General features: G+C 36.5%; 3 protein-coding genes and 1 non-coding gene across 4 annotated transcripts; 1 reads left to right on the top strand and 3 right to left on the bottom strand.

Moving 5' to 3' along the window:
- Positions 1-7697: 7697 nt before the first annotated feature.
- LOC104707894 (uncharacterized) lies at positions 7698-10838 on the top strand. The gene is made up of 7 exons (XM_010424340.2): positions 7698-8040; positions 8123-8194; positions 8626-8708; positions 8945-9065; positions 9896-9973; positions 10100-10198; positions 10577-10838. Exons 1-7 carry the CDS (start codon positions 7897-7899, stop codon positions 10673-10675), a joined length of 696 nt encoding a protein of 231 aa, XP_010422642.1. The 5' UTR covers positions 7698-7896; the 3' UTR covers positions 10676-10838.
- A 183-nt stretch (positions 10839-11021) lies between these two features.
- LOC104707895 (DNA mismatch repair protein MSH6-like) lies at positions 11022-18550 on the bottom strand. The gene is given in 22 exon segments (XM_087461605.1): positions 11022-11534; positions 11632-11761; positions 11887-11986; positions 12071-12150; positions 12319-12456; positions 12550-12836; positions 13211-13304; positions 13306-13374; positions 13570-13671; positions 13766-13971; positions 14055-14233; positions 14333-14424; positions 14716-14845; positions 14924-15453; positions 15608-15802; positions 15960-16043; positions 16175-16243; positions 16434-16508; positions 16593-16646; positions 16733-16835; positions 17108-17207; positions 17352-18550. Coding segments are annotated over 22 exon segments (3969 nt in total). The 5' UTR covers positions 18289-18550; the 3' UTR covers positions 11022-11319.
- Positions 18551-19008: 458 nt separating this feature from the next.
- LOC104707896 (DNA replication licensing factor MCM7) lies at positions 19009-23354 on the bottom strand. The gene is made up of 15 exons (XM_010424343.3): positions 23183-23354; positions 23014-23081; positions 22828-22887; positions 22522-22745; positions 22195-22372; positions 21983-22105; positions 21814-21903; positions 21261-21403; positions 20936-21113; positions 20471-20662; positions 20202-20374; positions 19903-20106; positions 19658-19823; positions 19335-19556; positions 19009-19257 (listed from the first exon to the last, which is right to left on the bottom strand). Exons 1-15 carry the CDS (start codon positions 23211-23213, stop codon positions 19159-19161), a joined length of 2151 nt encoding a protein of 716 aa, XP_010422645.2. The 5' UTR covers positions 23214-23354; the 3' UTR covers positions 19009-19158.
- Positions 23355-23463: 109 nt separating this feature from the next.
- Positions 23464-23535, bottom strand: TRNAH-GUG (transfer RNA histidin (anticodon GUG)). The gene has a single exon. It is a non-coding gene; the product is annotated as a tRNA-His (tRNA).
- Between the last annotated feature and the right edge of the window lie 404 nt (positions 23536-23939).

The raw sequence follows: 23939 nt of genomic DNA on the forward strand, positions 1-23939 counted from the left end.
TGAGAAAAGTCGAGGTTTATGTTGACTTGTGTGGAACTCTCTCTCAAGGAAAAGACAGTTTGATGACATGAACCATAACTCCAAAAGTCTAACAGGAAGAAGAATCTCCTACAGCAACCCAAGAACACACCCCAAAACTCGGCCTAAGAGAGAAAGATCATACACCTCATATAGTCGGGAGGATCCCTCTTATCTTCGCAGGAGAAATCTTCAATATTCTCAACCCCCGCCTTGTACCACCCTATGGAGGGAAAAGACAATGTCATCAGCTGAAAGCCCAGCAGAACTTTCTGTCTCATCAAGAGCGAGGAGACCCCCCCCCCCCCCCTAGAACGCAACCTTGACACCTCCGAGCCCCAGAGAACCCCTCCCCCCACTGCGAAAACCACCATTCCCCCATCTCAGTTTCCTGACTCTCTTGACACACTACCGCCTCTCCCTTCCCGCGAACAAATCCTGAACGAGCTGCAGGAGGTCACCATTCAGTACATCTCCTGTCCTGGCCCTATTGAAAGTGCAGCCCGAAGAGTGAGAGTCTTACACAGTGAAGAAGAAGACATGGTGGAAACTATTGCGAACTCTATCCAAGCATCAAACCTTGCTTCCTCCCAGCTTCAAAATACCTCTAGTCAGGGACTCTAGAATGAACAAATTCCCATGACATCGTCCCAAAAAAACCTGCTGGCATCACATAATGCTGGAGCTGGATCGTCTAAACGAGGACGTGGTCGTCCCCCACTGCAAAATCAAGTAGCAAAATCGAATCAAAAGCTTTTAGGAGCAAAAACTCAGAAAAGAAATTTTGCTCAAGGGTCCCCAAGGAAATCGAGTACCTCAACTGCTCCTACAAGATCAGGTCTGTCCCGAACTGCTCAAAAAAAGAGCAAGGAACCTAGTCATTCAAGCTCTCCCCCTAGAGCTCCAGCGACCACAAGCTCACCTAAAATAACAATCTTCCCTGTAAGCAAAAAGAGAAAGGCAGATTTTCAGAAACCTCACAACAGTTCAAAGATTAAGGGAGATCCGTAAGAAGATTTACCCTGATATCTTGTTCTTGATGGAAACTAAGAACCCGAATGATGTAGTCCATAAGACACTCCAATGGCTTGATTATCCACAACACCATCTGGTTCCCCCTCACTCCCTAGCAGCGGGTGGCCTTGCTATATTCTGGAAATCAAATTTGAATGTAGAGATCTTAAACTCCAACCAGCACTTTATTGACACTAAAGTTGAAGCTAAAGGAAGAACCTTCTTTGCGACCTTTTTGTATGGTGAACCGGAGAGAGCAAACCGAATCCACATGTGGAATCAACTCCAAGACCTCGCGGAATCCAGATCAGGACCTTGGTTCGTCACAGGAGATTTTAACGACATCACTTGCAGTGATGAGAAGGTGGGAGGTCTAGAACGTTCAGAAGGCTCCTACACTGATCTAAGAACCTTCATGTCGACCTATGACCTCTATGATCTGAAGCACACAGGTAACTTCCTGTCATGGAGAGGAAAAAGACATTCTCATGTGGTCAGGTGCAGACTAGATAGATCAATGGCAAACAGTGATTGGGTTATGGCTTACCCCTCTAGCAGAAGCGAGTATCTAAGATTCGAAGGTTCGGATCATCGTCCCCTCGTAACTTCCTTTGATCCTGTTAAAAAATATAGAAAGAGCCTGTTTCGGTATGACAGAAGATTCAAAGACAATCCTGAGGTTAGTCAACTTATCTTTCAAGCGTGGAACTCAGATCCTACTGCTTCCATCGATCACCGTTTACACCTGTGTAGAGTGGCTATTATCAAGTGAAGTAAAGAGCAGTTATTAAATAGCAAACAAGATATCCTAGCGCTTAGTGAGCAACTTGAAGAAGCTATGTGCAACAATGATGCGAGTCAAAGTACCATAGACAATTTAAACCAAAAACTTGTGTCAGGATACAAACAGGAGGAAGAGTATTGGAAACAACGCAGTAGACAGCTCTGGCTTACCCTTGGAGATAAGAACTCGGGTTACTTCCACGCTGCAACAAAAACCAGAAGAGCCATAAACAATATCTCAGTGTTAGAATCACCCTCAGGAAACAAAGTTTATGAGGAAAAGGAAATCGTTAAAACTATCTCTGATTACTTTCAGGATATATTTACCTCTCATGAGGGAGAAAGAAACAAGGTGGTTCAAGAAGCCCTCCAACCGTGTGTTACCAGTGAAATGAATGAAACACTTATTGCTTTGCCATATCCACTAGAGATAAAAAATGCCTGCTTTGATATCCATGCGGATAAAGCCCCAGGACCAGACGGCTTCTCAGCTAACTTCTTTCAATCAAACTGGTGTAATGTAGGAGATGCCATTATTTCTGAGGTCCAAGCTTTCTTCATTTCCGGAATCCTAGCACAGAAGATAAACCATACACACGTCAGACTCATTCCAAAGACGACAACATCACAGAAAGTCTATGACTATAGACCAATTGCCCTTTGCTCAGTCTACTACAAGATTATCGCTAAGCTCTTCACAAAAAGACTACAACCTGTTCTACATGAATGCATATCTGAAAACCAATCCGCCTTCGTGCCTCAGAGAGCCATCTCGGACAATGTTTTAATCACACACGAAGCTCTCCATTACCTAAAGTCGTCAGGAGCTGAGAAGAGATGCTTCATGGCTGTTAAAACAAACATGAGTAAGGCATATGATAGACTTGAATAGAATTTTATAAAGGCAGCCTTAGAAAAGTTAGGTTTTCACCATACCTGGATAGGATGGCTTATGCAGTGCGTTACCACGGTTTTGTATTCTTTCCTTATTAATGATCAAGCAAAAGGCATGGTAATTCCCCAACGAGGCATCAGACAGGGCGACCCTCTCTCCCCCTATCTCTTCATTATCTGTAGCGAGGTTCTATCGGGTCTTTGCCTGAAAGCTCAGAAAGATGGAAACCTTATTGGCATCAGAGTTGCAAAAGGGAGCCCCAAAGTAAACCACCTACTCTTTGCTGATGACACCATGTTTTTTATCCGATCTAATCAACAAAGCTGTCGCAAGTTAAAAAATATACTACAAAAATATGAAGCAGCGTCAGGTCAGAAAATAAACCAGGCTAAATCCTCAATTACCTTCTCTGGGAAAACACCACCCCTCACGAGAGCTCAAGCAAAATCTATACTCGACATACAAAAGGAGGGAGGACAGGGTAATTATCTTGGTTTACCTGAACTGTTTGGTAGAAAGAAAAAGGATTTGTTTACATCGATAGTTGACCGCATCAAACAGAAAGCTCTCAATTGGTCCTCTAGATTTCTCTCCACTGCAGGCAAGCTCACCATGCTTAAATCAGTTCTATCCGCAATGCCAACTTACACCATGTCGTGTTTCCAACTACTTGGATCTCTCTGCAAACGCATCCAATCAGCCCTTACAAGATTTTGGTGGGACACAAAACCTGAAAAGAAGAAGATGTCCTGGTTAGCATGGAAAAAGATAACAAAACCAACGAAACTTAGTGGTCCGGGTATCAGAGATATAAAACACTTCAATAAAGCCCTACTGGCAAAATTATGCTGGAGATTGTTGACAAAACCACATACCCTACTTGCCAAGGTCCTCCTAAGAAAATATTGTAGAAACTCATCTATTTTGGAGTGTAAAGTACCGTCATCAGCCTCTCATGGATGGAGGAGCATTTGTCTGGGTAGAGATCTACTCCAATCCAATTTGGGTATGTTAGTAGGATCCGGAACCTCCATCCCTATATGGAGAACACCGTGGCTTTCTGTCTCCACCCCACTTGCCCCAATGGGCCCTCCCACCGAAACTACACAGAACCTCACCGTATCAGATCTCATCCTGCCAAATACCAGAGAATGGAACTTGGAGCTCATCAAACACATTTTACCAGCGTATGAAAAAGAAATACGGCTATTAAAACCAAGTCTACGAGGAGCTAAGGATATATGAGCATGGTTACCTACCAAAGATGGTGTATACTCGGCAAAATCGGGCTATTTTGAGTCCACTAACTCTGAGGATGAAAACAAATCAAGGTATCAGGACAACCCCACCAGCTTAGAAGATTTCAACTGGCACAAATGTATCTGGTCCCTCAAAACCTCCCCAAAAACCAAGCTGCTCCTTTGGAAAGCAGCCCACAACGCCCTCCCAGTGGGTGCTAACCTCCTACACCGCTCTGTCAGTGACTCTGCAAAATGCCTTCACTGTGATGGTGAAGAAACTATCCTACACCTTCTCTTCCAATGTCCTTTCGTAGAGAAAACCTGGTCCATGCTCCCAGTTAAATCCACCTTACGGGTGGGAACAATCAAATCAATAAAGGAAGGTATCAATCTAGCTAATAAACTTACCTGTTTACCTCCAACTGGTGTAGGGACTGGCCCCATTGCCCCATGGCTGCTTTGGTCTATCTGGACTACCCGTAATCAGCTAATTTTTAACAAGAAGATCGTCTCTGCTGAGGAAACCTTGTCCCTTGCGATGCAAAGAGCCAAAGAATGGCAGAATGCCCAATTGCCATCACCTAAATCCGATCAATGTCCCAGAACTAACCCGCAACCCCCCCCCCCCGATCTCGAGCTACCCTAACATGCTTCACCGATGCCGCGTGGTGTGACGGTACAGCTGGTTTAGGATGGGTGCTGAAGGATCAATTTGATCAGATCTAAGGGGAAGGCTCTACCACGATGACTCATGTCAACTCCCCTTTGATGGCCGAAGCGTTGGCAACTCTCACAGCAGTGGGAGTTGCATTCGAATCGAACATCAGAGACATATCTTTCGCATCCGACTCGCTTATGCTGGTCCAAGCGTTTAATCAGAAGCTCCATCAGAAGGAACTTCATGGGACTCTCCACGATGTCCTCTCTCTATCCTCTAATTTCAATTGTTGATCTTTCAATTTCATCCCTCGTACTCAGAATCTCCTGGCAAAGGAGGCTCTACGTTTTGCTTATATTCAACCTTAAACTTTATTAAATCGAAATGTCGTTTTTGTTCAAAAAAAAAAAAAAAATATTGACTTGTGTGATCTCATAGTTGACAACTTTCTTTTTCCCTCGACTCTTAAATTCGAAATTGAATTAATCATTCTTCCAGCTCTTATTTACTTAACCGCGTTTTGTTTGATAAACTCTTTTTTTTTTTTTAATGTTTTTTTTTCAATCACAATATCTCATTGCTATAAACCCAATCATTTCTAATTTAAACAAACAAAAAAAGGTCTTGAAACACGACAAAAGCTGCCATGCAATATTAATATGTTAAGTAGTATTTAAATCCTGCTTTGTTTCATGCAAAATATCATGAATATTTTTTTGATTTTTCAACATATATGAATCTACATGAACTACTACTATTAAAAATCTATATGAACTCCAAATAAGAGAATTCAAAAGTCTTTATCTTTAAAAATGATCTGAAAAAACTAGTAAAACAATGTTAACTGGGAGTCAAATGTTGTTGAATTGATGATTCTTTCCCAGTTTTATGTTGGTCAAAGATTCATTAACAGTTTTTTTTGCAATGTATTTGAATGAAATTTCAATATTATGTATTCATTTATATTGACATCAAACTCCTCTGCATATTGTGGGTTAAATCATGGATCCGTCATCATTTGTTTATTTATTTGATATAATTTCTGTAATTAGATGAAGAAGAAAAAAGACACAACATGTTAACAAGGAAATTGATTTTACTGGAATAATTAGAACGTTAAAAGAAGAAATTTGATTTTATTAGAATCATATATACATAAAAGTAAGGTTTCACTCTCTCCTTATTGGTCCATTTGACATTTAATTTTAAAAATTTAATATTTATTTTTAATTAAACAACACATTATGTATACTTTAAATTCATTCTTTACTATTAAATTGTAACTGAAATTACATAAATTGTGAATAGACTTTTTCTCCTCCATTCATTTTCATTTAAATACACTATTAATTATAATTGTAACTCTTCTAATTTAATTATTTTAGAAATGTAACTTCCATCGCTTTTTATCCTATAAATAACCATTCTCACATCATCCTCCACCATATCCTAAATCCTAAATATTTTCTTTGTTTTTTATAATCTTCATGCATAGGTTAAAAACCTAATTAAGAGTTTGATTATATTTTTTGTTTACTATATATTTTACATTGTTTTGAATTTTATTGTCTTTGTTTTATGTACTTCTTCTTTTCTTCTTTGTTTACTTACATTATTTTGATTTAAAATACATATGTATTATAATATGTATGATAAAATTTTGATGACCATAATAATATTTTGGTTATAACCATCTCATAATAAGGGAATCAAGCTAAAGAAAACATCTTAATTATTTACTTTAGATGTTTGATTAGTTCTTACAAATTCATGTATATTTATTTTATTCTTAAATTTTCAAATGTTCTCATGAAAGAAATTTTTGTAATATACTTATCAAATCAATTTTTCTTACATCTCTCTTACCTCCAACAAAATTGTAATAAATATGTTTTAGAATACTCATCATTATATTTAGTTTGTGATTCAGCATATAATTATATAAAAATCATTATTCTAAAATTTGATTCAAAAATGTACTTTAAGGGTTTTGCTATATAAAAAAGCAATTTGATAATTATTTTCTTTCTAGATTTTACTACAACGATGAAAAATTAAAACTAAGCCTAGCAATATAACTTAAATTAAGGGGAATATAAAAAAATTGTAATATAATTATCAAATCAATTTTTCTTAACTCTCACTAACATCCAACAAAATTGTAATACATTTATTTTAGAATAATAATCATTATATTCAGTTTGTGATTCAACATATAATGATATAAAAATCACTATTTTAATTTAATTCAAATATGTCCTTTAAAGATTTTTCTATATAAAAAACAAATTGATTTTTTTTCTATCTAGCTTTTATTACAAGGATTAAAAATTATAACTAAACCTAGCAATATATCTTAAACTAAGGGAAATATAAAAAAACAACCTTTGGGAATAGTATTTTAAAACTTTGATTGCACTTCATATGATTTTATAGGAAATATGTATTTTTTTCTTTCAAAATAGTTTATTTTTTAATTATTAAATATTTTAGGTTATGTGTTAGTTTATATGAAAAAACTTAAATTATATATTTAAATCACATAGTAAAATTTTGTTTTTATTAATAATAATATTTTATTACCTCAAATGCTCAAAAATACTAATGAAAATTATCGCTAAAGTTGAACAATAAAAAACAAATAACTTTAAGAGATATGTATAATGTATGTATGATTATATTTAAATAAGTTATATATTTTGATATTGTATGATTTGAATAAATATAAGTGTAAAAAATGTTAATGACATTTAAATAAATTTGTTAAGTTTTTTTTTATGATTATCAAATAAATTTAAATCCATTAATATATTCTACTCCCTCCGTTTCAAAATATATAATGTTTTAACTAAAAACATGCATATTAAGAAGTGTTTACTTTTAAAAAGTTCAACCAATCGGAAACAATACTGCATAATATAAAATAAAAAATTAATCTAAAAATTGTATAGAAACTCGAAAACATGATATATTATGAAACAAAAAATCTCCTCTAAAACATCTTATATTATGAAACGGAGAGAGTCCTATATAACAATTCGCGCATTTGCGCGGGATATTACCTAGTTTGAAGGAAAGAGACTTACTAAGGGTAAAATCGGAAATTTGTATTATATTTGATAGGAAAAGCTGTGTATATAATAAAGTTTCAGACTCTCTGTTTCTCTCTGCCAAAAAAAAAAAAAAACTCTTCTTGAAGAAGATAACCAAAATCAAACATAACAAAACAGAGCTAGGAAGAAAAGTTTCAAAAGAATACAAAAAGGATCAGTAAGAAAGAGAGAAAGATGATGGGAGATGTGGTTTTGTTCATAGAGAACGACGAGAAGACGAATTCAAATAAACTGAGAATCACGCGTTGCAGAATCTGTCATGACGAAGAAGAAGAAAGTTTCTTCGAAGTTCCTTGTGCTTGTTCAGGCACCGTTAAGGTATACAATTCATTTCACTTTTCTTTTTTCTTGTTTCTCAAATTTTTCGAAATTGATGGTTTTGGTGAATTGATCAAATCAGTTCGCACACAGAAGCTGCATACAACGTTGGTGTGATGAAAAAGGAAACACAACTTGTGAAATCTGTCTTCAGGTATAGTTTTTTTAGCTTCTTGATTATCATTTTTTTTTTTTTTTGGCTTCTTGATTTCGAAAAAAAAAAGTTTTTGTGATGTGCGCTTCGCTGTATTCAGATAATTAAAAAATATATTAATATTTTGTTTGTCTCCAAATTCTTTAGTTTCTTGAATTTGTTTAGTGCGTCACTGTTTCTTCATTGTTTATTTTTGTCGTCGAATTATTTTCATGCCGATAATGAATGAATTAAAGATAATAATTTGATTGTCGCAATCACTTGTGGACTTGCGGCTCTTTTTTTTCTCCCTTCATTCAGTGAATTATATTATAAAATATAAAAAGTTGGAAAACCATATGATAATTAGGCTCTTTTAATTATTGTATTTGTTTTTTTTTTTGAGATATAACGAGTAGTGCAAATTAAGAATACATCAAGAAACCATGCAGGTGTATAGAGATGGATACACAGCAGTTTCAAAACAATATAAAGTGATTGAAGAAGAAGAAGAAGAAGAAGAAGTCACAATCAGGTAAATAGATTAATTATTTTGTTAAGACTTAAGAAGAAGGCATTTTAAAAAACAAATAAAAAAATAGATTGAATTATGCAAAAAAATTGACCCCATTGACGTGGTTTCTTGATTCTTTCCTTCCTTACGCGTTTAAGGGAGATAGATAGCTTGCAAATAGTTTATTACTCATATTCTACAAATAATTTATTACAACAATTTATTAAAAATTTGCTAGTTTTGTTTTAATGGAACAGAGTAAATGGACGACGAAGAAGAAGAAGTAGAAGATTAGTGTCTATAGCTGAATCCGATTTGTCTCAGTGTGAATCTGTTGCTGATAGAGGAGCTTCCTTTTTCAGATCATTAACTTTTACTGTAAGTTTTTTTTTTGTTTTCTTCTCTTTTGATCATTTTTAGTTTGGATAATTAGAAAATTATTAGTAATATATGAATATAATAATAAAAATTAGTTAAAAACAAATGATGAGACATTGGGGGAAAAGTCCATAGTTTAAGGAGCTCTGAAATAGATATGGCAACCACTACTTACTGTTTCATAGCTTTTTCTTTTTGTTTTGGCCAAATCTATTTCGTAGTTATGTGGCAAAGCCTATAAATGTGAATATTTTTGTTGTAAGTTGTTGTTTGTGTGTGGGATATTAAAATGTTTCTTTTTTCCCCACCATGAAAATAAAACAACTCTTTTAACTTATTTTTAAAAAATGATATGTACATGTTACCGTTATATATATCTTTGTCACTATTTTTTCATGATTCATAGTCTTTTTACCATTTAGTATGAACTATGAAGTATTATTATGCCTTTTCTCCTCCATAGCTTTTACCATTTTTTTTTTTTTTAGTTCATAGCTAATTTGGGGTAAGAATGGTTGGAATGTTGTTGCAAACAAAAAAAAAATAAAGGACATAGGTTGGGTAAGTTGGTGGTTGGCCAAGAATTTGAGTTTTTAGCCCTTATTTACACATTATACAAAACCTTGTCTCACCTAAGTCCACAACTCCTACCAAAATAATTTCTTACCCTTTACCAAATCAGGGTTAGTTTACATCTCATTATACTACCATCCATTTGTATTGCTTTACATAAACAAAAATTGGGTAACTTGAATTTTTTATATTTGGGTAGAATCATAGACCGATGAACATAAATAAATAATGTAATACATTTTTTTTGTTATTTGCAGCTTTCAGTGCTTTTGCTGATGAAACATACATTCGATGTGATTTATGGAACCGAAGAGTATCCATTCACAGTATTTACGGTAAAAACACTCTTCCTTTTAAACAACCAATCATTAACTCAGAGATTTTCTTTTTTAAAATCCTTAGTAATATTTTTATTTTTTGTTTTGCATGTTTTATTTATATATGTATGAAATATTTTACAGGTACTAACATTAAAGGCCATTGGGATACTATTGCCAATGTTTATAATAATTCGAACAATCGCAGCTATTCAAAAAACTCTTCGTCGTCTTCAGTATCATGTAAGTTACCGAATTTATTTTAATTTCGCAAAACTCCTATATTATACTACTACGTAACAAAAATATATAAATATATTATTAGCATGTTTGACCATATATATTCCAAATAAAATGCATGTGAGGTGTGAATATTACGATTCAGGCATGCGAGTACGAATTAATAGTATGTAGGTACCACGTTTTGAGGATTTTGTTGTGACTTGTGATCATGTTCATGGGAAAAAAATATTTCTAAAGGAACTTTGACTTCGATTTTATAACAAAGTCCAAAATCCGTTAATACGTATATCATCATTTAATGCCAAATGTGAAATGTATTCAACTCTTTCTCTCTTTATATGTTTTTGACTTTTGGTGACGTTTGACTTTTGAAAATAGGAATCTGATGAAGAAGATACGTTGAGCTCTGAGTCTGACGACGACTACAACTTGGAAGAAGAAGAAGATGATGAAGAGCAACAACGACATTTGGCTTAAACCTGCTACTTAACCAACTTAACGCATTATGTTCTTTCTTTCTAATTCTTCTTTTTTCTTTTACGAAATGCATCTATTCGATGCTTATGGTCATTACAAAATTTACAAAGTATAGTTAAAAAAAAAAACGTAAATTTACATAAGAAAGTCATGTTTTTATTAATTCTCCTCCGCGTTTGAATATTTTCCATACCATTACAGTTTGATAAAAAAAAATTCAAAAAATATCATCAACTTAGCTATAAAACAAAAGAAAATTAAATAACAGTTTGTTAATTCCAGTAAATTTATTTGACAATTGTCACTTTCACTTAATTTTTACTATTTTGTTAATTTCTTGTGATAATTTTCTTATTTTTTGCCTACTTGTTTCAACTTTCAACAATGAAGATGAAACATAATCAGAGAGTACTCTCAAACATTCTATTCACAAAAATTAACCGATCCTACAACTATACAACAGTCTGGAAAACCCAAAACTTCACAAAAGGCTTCAAAACCACACCTCAAAACTGAGTCTACCCGGAGTTTAAATTTCCGACTGACTCGGGTTTTAGATTTTGACACGAGGGAAGCTCATGGATCAACATTGGTTAATGCGTTATAAGAAGAATGACAAACCAGAAATGCATAGAGCTGTTAAATTAGCTGGTTAACTGGAAAAATGTGTTGGCCATGGAGTGTAGCTTAGACAATGAGTCCATTGAAGTTGAGTTATCAGAATCTGATGCAACACTACTGATGATCTGCTTTACCATAGCTGCCAATTCACCATCAGTTTTTCCATGTTTTTTACCGTACAAGGCCTCAAATTCTTGGGATTTTGTCACAGCTCTCTGAAGTACGTAATCTGGAAGACCTATGGAGAGTAAACCAATAAAAGTATGATGAGTGAATGTTTCTGTTTAAGTGAGAAGAAAAGGAAAGCTTGAGGCAAGTGAATTCGATGTTCTTACCAGCTAACCGAGCAACGTTAACTCCATAGCTTTTAGGACATGCACCAGGTGTCAATCTATAGAGAAATGTAACTTCTTCTACTCCACCAATTCCTTCTCCTACTTGACATGCCATATGGCAAAGTGAGACCTATCCAACAAACAATATCAAGATGGATCGGTTTTTGAGAAGTTTTCGAATGCACACACAACCAGATGACTGATAGTCTCAAGTCTTTCAAACTCAGAAACTAAAGCAGACACTTTTCACAATACCTTTGGATTGGTTTGATAATCTACAGAGAGACGATGATAATGAGTAGAGAATAATCCTCTACACTGCACCTTGTCTATGAAGTGCTCAAGTACGGATTCCCTGTAAATAGTTAAAATATTTCAAATGCTGAACAATAACAGTAAGTCCCAACAACAAGATACGCAAATAAATGATTCAACATACGCAATGGCTTGTCCATCCGATGTGGCTGTTCCTCGTCCAAGCTCATCTAGCACCACCAGCGAGTTTCGGGTAGCTGATGTCTGCATATTATTATATTATAACTTACTATCAATCTGTTTGTTGTTATTTCACATAGTTTAACAAAAGTGTGACCAACATTAAAAAAGGTAACAACGGTGATAAGTTCCACACTAATCTTAGAAAGGTTCATGTAATCAATTTGACAAAATAATATGAACATTACTTACCAACATCACCGCAGTTTCTGAAAGTTCCGTTAAAAACGTGCTCTGTCCTGCCATGATATGATCTTTTGCACCCATCCGGACACAAATTCTGTCAACAGGCGAAACCTCAAAGGTTTCTGCTGGGACATCTGCTCCAATCTGTGAAAAGATCATCATTGCTTGATTCTCTTTTATCAACATTTAAATGGGTCAAGGTCCATTGCCTTCAAAAATTTTTAAATGATAGCTTACCTGAGCCAAGATTACAGCCAAGCAAACTTGGCGAAGAAGGGTAGATTTTCCACCCATATTAGGGCCTGTGAGCAGGATGAAACTGGCTTTCTCAGCACCACCTATTTTTACATTATTTGGTACAAAAGAACCTCTGCCTAACGAATCACCCCTTAGAACTGGATGCCCTAGACCAGTGGCAGATAAGTGTGGAACATCAGCAGATGTAGAACCTGATACTACTGGGCGGCATCTTACTCCTTCATAAGAATCACTTGCAAAAGCGAGGCTGATCAACACGTCGAGCTCTGCAATAGAATGAATCCATGTCAACAATGTATCCACATAAACGTCAACAATGCATTGTTTCAAAGAATGCATGCCTAATTCTATAAGACAATTTTCCACCCATCTTGCCTATAAGATGTAATTGAACTATACCTCTGCCTAAGATTCATTTTCGTCTGCATGCCTACTTCTAACTGAGGTTATAAAGTGTGGAATCAAACCCAATTCTAACTAGCTTGAAAAATGTTCACAACGAAAAGGGCCCAAGCGATGACCCACAAAGCTAGCACTGGGTGACAGTTAACAGGAACTGAATACGAAATATACTTATTCTGGACGAAGATGGTGACAATTTCTTAATACAAAAAATTATAAAACATGAACTTGTCCATACCAGCTGTTGCAGAAACCAATTGTCTCCATTTTTCTTGATGCTCGCAGAAACGTCCAATTAATCTCTGTGAAATGCTCTTTAGTGCCGATTCTTTTTTCAGAATTTGCTTGTGATAGCTCTTTTAATAATTTCTTGATGGTAGGAGTCCAATATCGGAAAACACCCTGAAAGAGAGTAAACAACAAGAAAATCTCATGTTTAAATTTAAGGGTCTATTTAGTATATATCCGCATTTACGAGAAGACTACATATCCTCACAATCATGAAGCACGAGGCAGAAATACTCAACTAAAACCATCATATCGACTTGTTGAGATGAAAGTGAAATGCCAATTTCTTTAGAAATGTCAATTTTTTACCTTTTTCGATGAGCATAATTCATAATCATTAGGAACACTCCCACTTAAACTTTCAGGAACTTCCAAGAGGTATTCGTCCTTTCCAACTGTAACATAATTTATCTGGATAAAAAGACAAAATATCACCAAAGCTCTGATTAGAAAACCCTCGGTTGATTAGCCATTTAAAGAAAACAAAAAGTGAAGTAATTCTCACTGATGCATCTCCAAGTAATTTCCGTTGCTCTTTCAGATGTTTTTTCAAACTGGACTCAAATTCTTCTACTGCTTTGCAGGCACAATCATACTCTTCATCAGCTCCTTCATGGGGTATTACACGCCCCGAATTGTGAGCTTCTACCCAGTCAAAGGCATCCTTGAAATACTTAATGGAGGATGATGATATATTCGGAAGACTTTGACCTGACATAAAAATGATATTAGATGGTCTGCGATTTGCCAGGAGTTATTAAATGAAGCTCTGGATAGGCACCAAACTGATGTACCAGGAGTTAATAAAGTAAGCAGACGCCTGGATTTATCATGCTTCAAAATAGCACGGAGAGAAGAGCATGCTTCTGCCATTGTTTCACAACCACGTAGAGTTGATATGAATTCTTGTACCAGCTTCTTTGCCGTATCTTCATATAAAACCACTTTATCTCCGTTTCTCCCACTAGCTTCACTATTACACAACGTAGAGTTTTTAACAAATATGTTTAGTAAATCTTTGGTATAAACATAGTGTAAGAATTAACATGTCCCAGTCCAGCTAATCCCTTACATGCTAGAAAAAATACGTGCAATCAACCGTTCCATGTCTGGAAGTCTGGACAACGCCTTCCGGAATTCCAGTGAGTACGGAAGATTTTCACCCTGAAGGTAGGGGCAATACCATAACACATAAGAGTTGTTAGATGGATAGTGTAAATGAAGAAGAAGAGTAAGCTTCATAATTAGTTGAAAGCATACGAAAGCATCATCTTAGCTAGTTTAAACAGTGACAAAACATGATCTTGAACATAAATGGGGAAATAGTGTAGTTCTGGAGAGATTCATTAATTAAAAAATAGAAATGAAAATGGATTAAATGGGAAACCAAGTTGACAAGTTATTTTCTAGTTGAGAAACAGAGAAACGTATCCTATTGCTTGTTAGAAGACTCACCCGCAGAATTGCTACAGCATCTTGTCGTTCCTTGATCATTTCCGGATTATATAAAGGTCTTGCCAGCCATGTTTTTAGTAACCGTTTCCCAGATGCAGTGACGCATTGATTCAGTTGAGCATACAGCGTTCTTCAAAAGACAACATTCTTAGGTCAAGATCACATCAATCGTTTAATAAAACATTGTAAGATTGAGAAAAAAGTTTACCCCGAATAGCCTCCATTTCTACTGTTTTCAAATATCTCAAGGTTTTCGAGAGCAGCAGCATCAAGAACCATGTGCTGTTTCTCATTAACGTTGCTGAAATCACAGTAAGGCAGGTATTCAAACTTGGCAAATCTAAGCAGACTCTCATCTAAAAATGCTTGTCGCAGGTAGTAAATGGCACCACCAAGAGCAGAGAGTGCCAGGCTGCCATTCTTATCTTCAGTTGCTAATTCAGTCAGCATTTTTGGAAGGAAGCTTGAACCATCACCTAGAATCTTTTCCTCATTAGAATAAGCAGAAGACGGTTGACAACTAATTCGCTTGTAGAAAATTCCAACTTCATGCATGGTCTTCTCTGCATCCCAGAATTCAGAAAGTGGGACCAGATTATTTACCAAGGGATTTCTGGTTTGTCTAACTATTGTTCTCTCGGTTGCAGTACTCAACACCTTAGCTGGTTTAATAATTTCAACCGGCCTTATCTCAGATAGCAGGCAAGATAATGCACTGCAATCTTGATCATCCTTGAACTGGTAGGAACAGAAAAAAAATGCCATCAATTAGAATAGAAAAGTCTAAAAAAACAAAAAATCCACCAAGACTGTTCCTAAGAGAGTGATAATTCGAGAAATGTTACGTATGCTAAGTGCAACCAGGCACAAAAATCCAACGACTAGAACTCACCTGACCCAGCATTATCTTCTTTGTCGCAACATCAACCAAACAGACACCAAAAATGTGCTCTGCTTTCTGATCAGTTAAACTTTCTCCTCCTTCAGTCAATGCCATTAGATAAGATGCATCCGGATTAGTTGATAGCATCTCCCCATCTGTCAGCGTGCCTTTTGTAACAACTGCACATATTTCACGCTTCACAACCTACAAAAACAGGAGTAGCGTCACTAGGAGTCCTCCCTATCATAATTTTTCTAAACTGGCATCAGCCAAGGTGAACAAATTTTAGTTTCAAGAGCAAACAAATTAATTCACTTGAAACTGATGATGCCTACTAAATTAGATTCATAGTGGGACATACTTTATCCTTGGAACCTTTCTCTTTTCGCCGTTGCTCCAGCTGATCAGGTGTTTCTGTTTGCTCCACTACTAAAACCCGATAGCCCTGTTCCATTCAATCCAATCAAATTTCTTTCTAACCCAAAGTACAACTTCTGCCCATGAATGTAATTTCTCCACTCGTAACAAGAAATAGATAATGCTTGAAGTGGAGTAGCTATAATTCTGGACACAAACCTTTCTAACTAGTTTCTCGATGTTTACAGAGAAATTCTTCTCCGGAAATCCACAATGAGGTTGTTCTCCCTACAAAACAAATGCATATGTCAGATACTTGCAAAGAGAGAAACATTAGAAACAATACATGATAAATTTGTAATGTAACGCCAATAAAAAGAAACTTTTTAGCATGATCTGATGCCAGATCTTTGGGTTTTTGGACAGTTAAAAAAGATGTATTCAAATGCGTCAACTTGTTATGAGTACAAAGAGTTACCTTCATGTACTGGATATCCAGTTCCTTGGCTCCTACATGTGCATCCATCTCAAAAAGCTCATAGAATTTACCCATCTGCTTGTCACAAAAGAAGACCATTTATCCGAGAATCTCCCATCAATTAATAAGTTCTAACTAAAGAAGTAATTATTGTTTTACCTTGAAGAATACAACTTTGTCCATATGCTTTGATTTAAACTCCCACCATTGTCTCTGAAATAAGGCCATAAAATCAAATAAGTGAAAGTTGATTAGCTTCACCAAATATCCTGAACCCGATTTACATGTGCTCTTCTTACCTGGCCTCCTGTTAACTTTTTCACAAAATCAGGAGGAAGGTAGAGTGTCCTCGGATCATAATTCTCATCGGTAGGGCGTCTCCTTTTCGCATCCCTTCGGTCTCTGTTCACCAGAAATAATTTTTAAGAACATACACATTAAAACTTCGCTAAAATAGGAATCATGCAGCATAATAGTAGTACATCATGAAGTTGAAAAGAAAATTAGAGATGTTACTGCAAGTAGAAAGAATATTGCTTAAGAGACGAAGTACCCTTATGTGTATCTAAATAATCTGGAAGTTAACAGAGACATTCTAGATTCTCTAAATTATCTACTCTTAACTACCGTAGCAAATGGCCTCTAAGATGGAAACAAATTTGTGAAAGACTTACACTCCCAGGAAGCGGAATTTCTCAGATTCACGAGCACCAAATCTAGCCAGAGCATCTCCATCCAGTATGGTATCGTCCAAACCCTTGACTACCTTATCAGCTGAATTAAGACACAAAGAAAATTTAGCAACCAACAACAAATACTATCTGAAAAACCATAGTCAGAGCAAAAGACATATATCACAAACCGAAGATGAAAAAACAAGCATGATATATGTTAACAACAGGATACTCTTAGGTTTACCTTCTACAATCTTCTTCGGAGGCTCCACAACAGAAGCCTTAAAACCTTTCAAAATAGTGTCTTTATCAGTCCTGCTTTTCTTCTCACTGCCTGACTTCGTTACTTCACTAGCCTTCCGCTTTCTAGAGTCAGTTTTGGAAACTCTATTAACCTTGGGAGTTTCTTCATCTTTCTCTTCTTCATCCATCTCATTCTCATCAACCAATTCCACATCATCATCTTCTTCACTCTCGCATACCTCCTTCCCCACGTTCTTTCCCCAGTCTTCATCGCTCGAATCATCACCATCACTTTTACTTTCTTTCTCTTCTTCCACATCACCCATCTCCACATCACCATCATCATCATCCGTGACAACTTTTCTCAAAGCCGAAGCGCCTCGTCTCAATAGCTTAAACCTATCACCTGATTTCGTCCCAACAACCCACTCAATCTTCTCCTTCCCTAAATCCAAAGACTCTTCTTCCCCATCTTCATACTCGACTACATGCTTACCCTCACCCTTATCATAAAAAGTCACGCTCCCATCATACCATTTCTTATCCAACGGCCAGAAAACCCTAACCTGCTTTCCCACCACCTCGTCCCCGTACGTGATTTCCGCCGATTGAGGAGGCGAAGGAGTCTGTCCGATGACGAGCAAAGGCTTCTTAAACTTGGACTGTACAGGAGAAGGAGTCGCAGGACCAGGGCTAGGACTACGAGCAGGAGGATCGGGATTAGGGTTCAATTTGGGGGTTTTCTTAGGCGGAGACGGTGACGGAGAATTAGGGTTAGGGTTGTTAGATTTGGGGATTTTCTTATTGGAAAGAGATGGAGCTGGTGACGGTGACGGAGAAGGAGATGATGAAGCAGATTTCCCAAAGAAAGAGGTGATTTGACGCTGCTGGTTCACCAACGGAGATCTTCCACTGATCTGACGGCGAGACGGAGCCATCGGAGAGTGAAAAAAAAAAAAAAGCGAAATAGATTAGAGAGAGAGAGATAGAGAGAGAAGGGAAGTGAAACAGCCGGTGAAGAGAGTGAGAGACTGTGATTGATGAGAGAAGCCTATTATTATGTAGAGTAGAGGGATAGCGCGGGAGTATTTCACCGGGAAATACGCCGGCGAAACTTGCAAATTGGCGGGAAACAACGCCTTCAGTAAAATACTACTAGGAAATACTGTAGTACTCTTTCCCTGATTCTCTCTCTCTCTCTCCGTCTCTCGAGATATTCATGCCGTTAAAGCTTTGCCCGGTATAGCTAGCTATTGTGGGCTTAAACCGATCCTGAACCGGAATTAACCTCTGAACCAAATTATAACATTACAAAGCTTTTATAAAAGTTCAGTCTTTCATAAAATCTAAAATTTGTAGTGTATTTTGAATTTTTTTTCTTCTAAAATAATGGTGTCTTTTCGAAATCATCATTGTAAGTTTGTCATACACTAAACACTGAAATCAAAGTAAACATGTGATCCAAGTAACCATGAATATACTTTGGTTAAAAATAATTTAATCAAACCAAGATCAAAACCAAAGTGAACCAACATCAACAAGTATCTTCTTTAGTTTTTTTACTTTATTCTAAACTTTACTTAGCTAAAAAATTCAACAGCAACAGGCGAATAATTCATCATATAGACCAAATCACCTCTAAAATTCCAAGAATTATATAAAAGTAAATTTTGTTTGGCATTTCTTAAACAGGTAAAATAAAAAGATCACTTCTACAAAATCCACTTCTACTGTCTCTAAGTTAAGACATGTAATAGACAATAAAAACGCAGACATAACATAATAACTTGATAAGACCATTACTGATCTCAAATAAAACGGATGTCAAAGGTGTTAGGATCGATCTGCCAAACATTCAAAGCTGCATATTCCTCCAAACACTCCTTTAGCTGAGCCTCGCTGTATCCCTGTTTACACACCCAAATCACTCGTCTCAGCGATTATCCACCTATCAGAACAACATGAAGATGAACAAGTAACTAACCTTTCTGGAGATCCAGTTAAGAGCGTTTGCATAGCTCACATGGGTCCTGTTAGATCTTACAGCTTCGTCTCTTATGATTGAATATGTGTCTGATATCGCATCCAGTCCTGCTTTTTGTCTGTCATCCGCATACAGTGATATTTTCGACATCTGCATCAGTCGAAGCGCCTCGTCCACATCACTCTGTGCTACTGATTCTGAGAATCTCAACCTTGCTAGTGCCTATAGAGCCAATAAAGCAAATATATTCACACTCAATAGACAAACTTCTTTACTCAAAGTTGTGCCACAGCTCCTACTTCAAGTCCTCTTATTTTACTTACAGCGGATATGCGCAGAATGCTGAGGAGAGTTCTCACTGTCGTATAAGAATGCGGAGTATTTGATTTCGCTTCTTCTTGCCTGATGCTGGAATAAGCTGTTGCTATGTATTCTTCTAACTCCGCTGGTACGTATGGCGATAATCTTCTCGCAGCGGAAATGTATGCACTAGAGAACCATATATGCTCATGTTAGAGCTTGTGACTCTGTAAAACAAGACGAGTGTTACTGAAGTGATTTAACTTACCGGAGAATATTGGGTTCCAGCGGCTCGAAGCCCAGCGCAGGAGATTCTTCTGTCTGGTGCACGTGAAGCACATGCTTAGCCAATTCAAGGTCGCTGTCCATATCAGCTCGATCTAAGATCAACCACAGAAGATCAAATCTTGAAAGAAGGGCTGGTGGAAGATTAATGTTTTCAGCTGGAGTTCTTCGCAAATCATATCTTCCCCTGCATAGCCACAAAAGATGCAGAGTTCAATAACCATTAGCAATGATCCCACACCTTTGATAAGTTTTTTATTCATGTCATAAAAGGTCAATTACCAGGCTGGATTGGCTGCGGCAAGAACAGCTGTTCGAGCATTCAAGGACGTGGTAATCCCAGCTTTCGCAATGCTTACAGTTTGCTGCTCCATGACCTCATGAATTGCAGTACGATCTGATTCATCCATCTTATCGAACTCATCAATTGCACAGATTCCCATGTCAGCCAACACCTGAAATTAAGGTTGTATCAATCTTCTAAATCATATAGCTTTTTAGCAATACATCATGTTCTAGGATATCCAATGTGAAGAATCATTGTATCTCACCAGTGCTCCTCCTTCTAAAACCATCTCATTGGTTACTTGATCTCTCATAACAGCGGCAGTTAGACCAACTCCACTGCTACCTTTGCCTGTTGTATAGACTCCCCTTGGAGCAACATTTATAATGTGCTTGAGAAGCTGACTTTTGGCAACTCCAGGATCACCCATCAGACATATATGCACATCTCCTCTAATCTGCAAAGATAATCAATGAATGTCTTAATTTTAATTGTCTTCACAAATCATATGTTCCAATCAAGTGCAATGTGCTCTTCAATGGCTAAAATATGTGAACCCAAAATGTTAATAATAAATCTCCGTAACTCAATGAATGAAGACTGTGGACACTGAAAGTGGATGTAAAGAAGTAGAAACGATATAGTCGGAGATGAACTAAAGTAAGCAACTGCTTTCTAATCAGTGTATAGTCTTTATCATAAAAGATAGCAAGATGACAGAAGACTTCACCTTCATCCCATCCTTTAATTGCCTATGAGGAGCACCCACAAGAAGGAGAAGCAAAGCTTTTTTAATATCTTCATGTCCATAAATCTCAGGGGCCAGTGATCGCGACAACTTATTGTAAATGTCACCATCCTCAGCCAAACGCGCAATCTGCTCTTCCTCATCTTTCTGAAACTCATATCTGTAGATCATAATAATAAATATAAAGATGCTTTCTGATATTGTGCACACACCATAGTTGCTTTGTAACTTAAGCAAATGCCAAAAACATGGAATAGGTTACTAAATCGGAAAATTTCATTAGTGTTAAGGTGTAACAATGCCTTACTCCTCATATTTCTTCTTGAAATGAGTAACAGACGTTGCTTCCAGATAGGTGTCCGCTACTAAGCCAGCTCGAAGTGCCTTAAACCCAGTGTAAGGAATGGGAAGAAAAATTCCTGAGAATTCAACAACGTCACCTGGTGATACCTACAAGGATTCAAGGAAATTTAGTAAAAAATTAACAATTCTACTATAGTAAATGACGCTGAAATCCCAATATCTATAGATAAAATCCAAGTACAGCAATAAAAAAAATTCCTGTTGATTGCAGGGAAGGTACAGATATAATTTTTTAATTGCTAAGCTGCACCATAAAAATGTTATTTACTTTGCATCTAATGAATATTTAAGAATCCTGACAGTGTTCACTGTTTCCTTTGGGAGCTGTTAAACACGTTAAGTAGAATGTTTTGTTTTTTCAACAACTGTTCCACATATGCTTTTAAGTCGCACAATAACTTCTCACTGGACTATTCCTAAGCAATACAGCTATTGATTCCTAACGGAGAACAAATAGACTCCTATAGTAGCATGAGATAGAGGTCAGGAAAAGCAACCTTTCTTGTCAACTCTCCTCTTAGATGAACAGTCATCGACCTAGGAATATGCCCTTTAGGTACATGTTCAGCTAACTCTTGCATCTTAGCCTGCAAAATATTGTTTTTTAACTCATTAGTTTGATATCAGTGCATTCACATAAATGACAGTCATTGACCAGAACAGAACCTCCTGAAACTTTAGAAACTTCGAAGCTCTGAGCTGAAGAATGGGATTTCCGGCTTTGCTATTAACGCGACAGCGGCTGGAGGGGCACTTAAACAAAGGCATGAAGACTCTAGATGTAACTTCCTGATTTGGCAGGTAAGAGAAAGATAATCAGAGTTAGTAGTTAGCAAACTAAAGAAGAAACTACGATCTTGCAGGCATAGTTAAGATACCTGGTAAATTTCATGACCACAATCTTCACATGTGTAAACAGCAACCGCCATAAGTGGCTTGACATCCGAACAGCGGGTCACAATACCAGATATTTTAACAAGCTGCCCAATGTGTGAAGCCTTAACCTCCCTGATGGTAGATGGCTTTACCTTTGAAGGAGCTTTAAAATAAACCTCACTGGACAAAAATTAGATTCATTAGCTAACTTTTCTGAAAGAAGAATCCAACCTAAATAACAGTTTTCAACTAGGCTACAAGCAGCAGCAATTAACAGACAGTGAAAGATATTCTCACACAAATAAACTCAAAGAGCGTTGTGAACTTACTAAAATCTTTTAACCTCAGAAGGAATCTGCTGATGCGGGTCAGAAACATCTGCATTATCAGTCCCATCGTCAGCTCTCTGAGTCATGAGAATATCATGATCATCATCCGGAAATGCTTCAGTGGGTTCGGGTAGCAACTCGTCAACAGCAGCGGAGAAAATGGAAACATAACGGCGAGTGTTTTCAGTCAACCGTCCGAGAAACTCCTCAATATCACCCTTATACTATACAACATCATCAAAGAAATGAGAACTTCATATCCAATTGCAACATCCAAAAAAGAGATTTAAAAAAAAAACAACTCACATTGAATAAGTCATCAAGATCGACCGTAATAGCTCGAATCTTACGATTTGAAACCTCTTGCTACACAAATCATTAAATAGAACATAACTGAGTTTACTAATTTCAGTTAAATTGATACATTTATAAGTAAAACCCTAAATTACGAAGATTCGCGAAAACCCTAAATTGATGGAAAGGAAGACTCACGAGAATCTCCATGTACTTAGATCCGCCATTAGCGTCGGCGAAATTCTCGAGAAATTGCTTGGCGAGCGCTGCAGGATTAAGAAAAGGTGAAAATCAAAACCCAACAAGAAGGAAAAAAAAAAGACGGAAGAGAGTATTGAGGACGGAGGAGAGAGAGAGAGATTCTGACCTTTGTCGCCGTCGAAATCATGGTCTTTCATGGTTTGAGAACTTGGGTCGAGAGAGAGAGAGAGGGAGGTAGCAGAAGAGTGAGAGACGAAGGTATGAAGCAGTGACCGCGAAATTGGGCGGTGAAAGGGTTGTAAATGGCGACGAGATTTGGCGGGAAAATTATCGTAGATAGAAATGGCGGGGGGTGAATGGACGGTCCAGATCTAATGATATTTGTGATCTGCGTAATGTCGATAATACCCCTGTTGAAATTTGTTTAAAAACAAATTAAAAAGATAGTGTGGCTGCTGGGATTCGAGCCCAGGTCTCCACGGCCACAACGTGGAATACTAACCGCTATACTACAGCCACTTTGTTGGTACTTGCTTCACCTTTTACCTATTTATACATTCAAAACATCTAGTAGATCATTAAATAGTATTAGCAGCTGTATTGAAAAATATGATAATAACTAGGTTTTCACCCGTGGTACACTGCTGGACTAAATTATAAATTATTGTATTTTTAAAATTTATTAAGTTTTCAAATTCTCGTTTAATTAACTTTTATCTAATTAATTTATAATTTTGTTTAGAATGTTTTTTCTACTTCTTACGTTTTATACAGTGTATAGCCTAATTACATTAAATTTATTATTAGATATAATATAAAATTTTAAAACATTAGTTTTGTTTTCTATAATTAAACAGAATTATATGCATATATGGTATGTTAGTGTATATTTTTATGTGTATACAATTTTTTTTTTTGAATAT

Source organism: Camelina sativa, chromosome 8 (assembly GCF_030686135.1).
Source record: "Camelina sativa cultivar CO46 ecotype springtype chromosome 8, ASM3068613v1".
NCBI lineage: Eukaryota > Viridiplantae > Streptophyta > Magnoliopsida > Brassicales > Brassicaceae > Camelina > Camelina sativa.

Coding starts and splice junctions, on each gene's coding strand:
- LOC104707896 (XM_010424343.3), bottom strand. CDS start 23,213: ATGAAAGACCATGATTTCGACGGCGACAAAG. Junction 22,373..22,521: donor TCTGAGGTTAAAAGATTTTA/GTAAGTTCACAA, acceptor ATTTTTGTCCAG/TGAGGTTTATTTTAAAGCTC. Junction 20,663..20,935: donor AATTAAAGGATGGGATGAAG/GTGAAGTCTTCT, acceptor TTATCTTTGCAG/ATTAGAGGAGATGTGCATAT.
- LOC104707894 (XM_010424340.2), top strand. CDS start 7,897: ATGATGGGAGATGTGGTTTTGTTCATAGAGAACGACGAGAAGACGAAT. Junction 8,041..8,122: donor CTTGTTCAGGCACCGTTAAG/GTATACAATTCA, acceptor TGATCAAATCAG/TTCGCACACAGAAGCTGCAT. Junction 8,709..8,944: donor GAAGAAGAAGTCACAATCAG/GTAAATAGATTA, acceptor TTAATGGAACAG/AGTAAATGGACGACGAAGAA.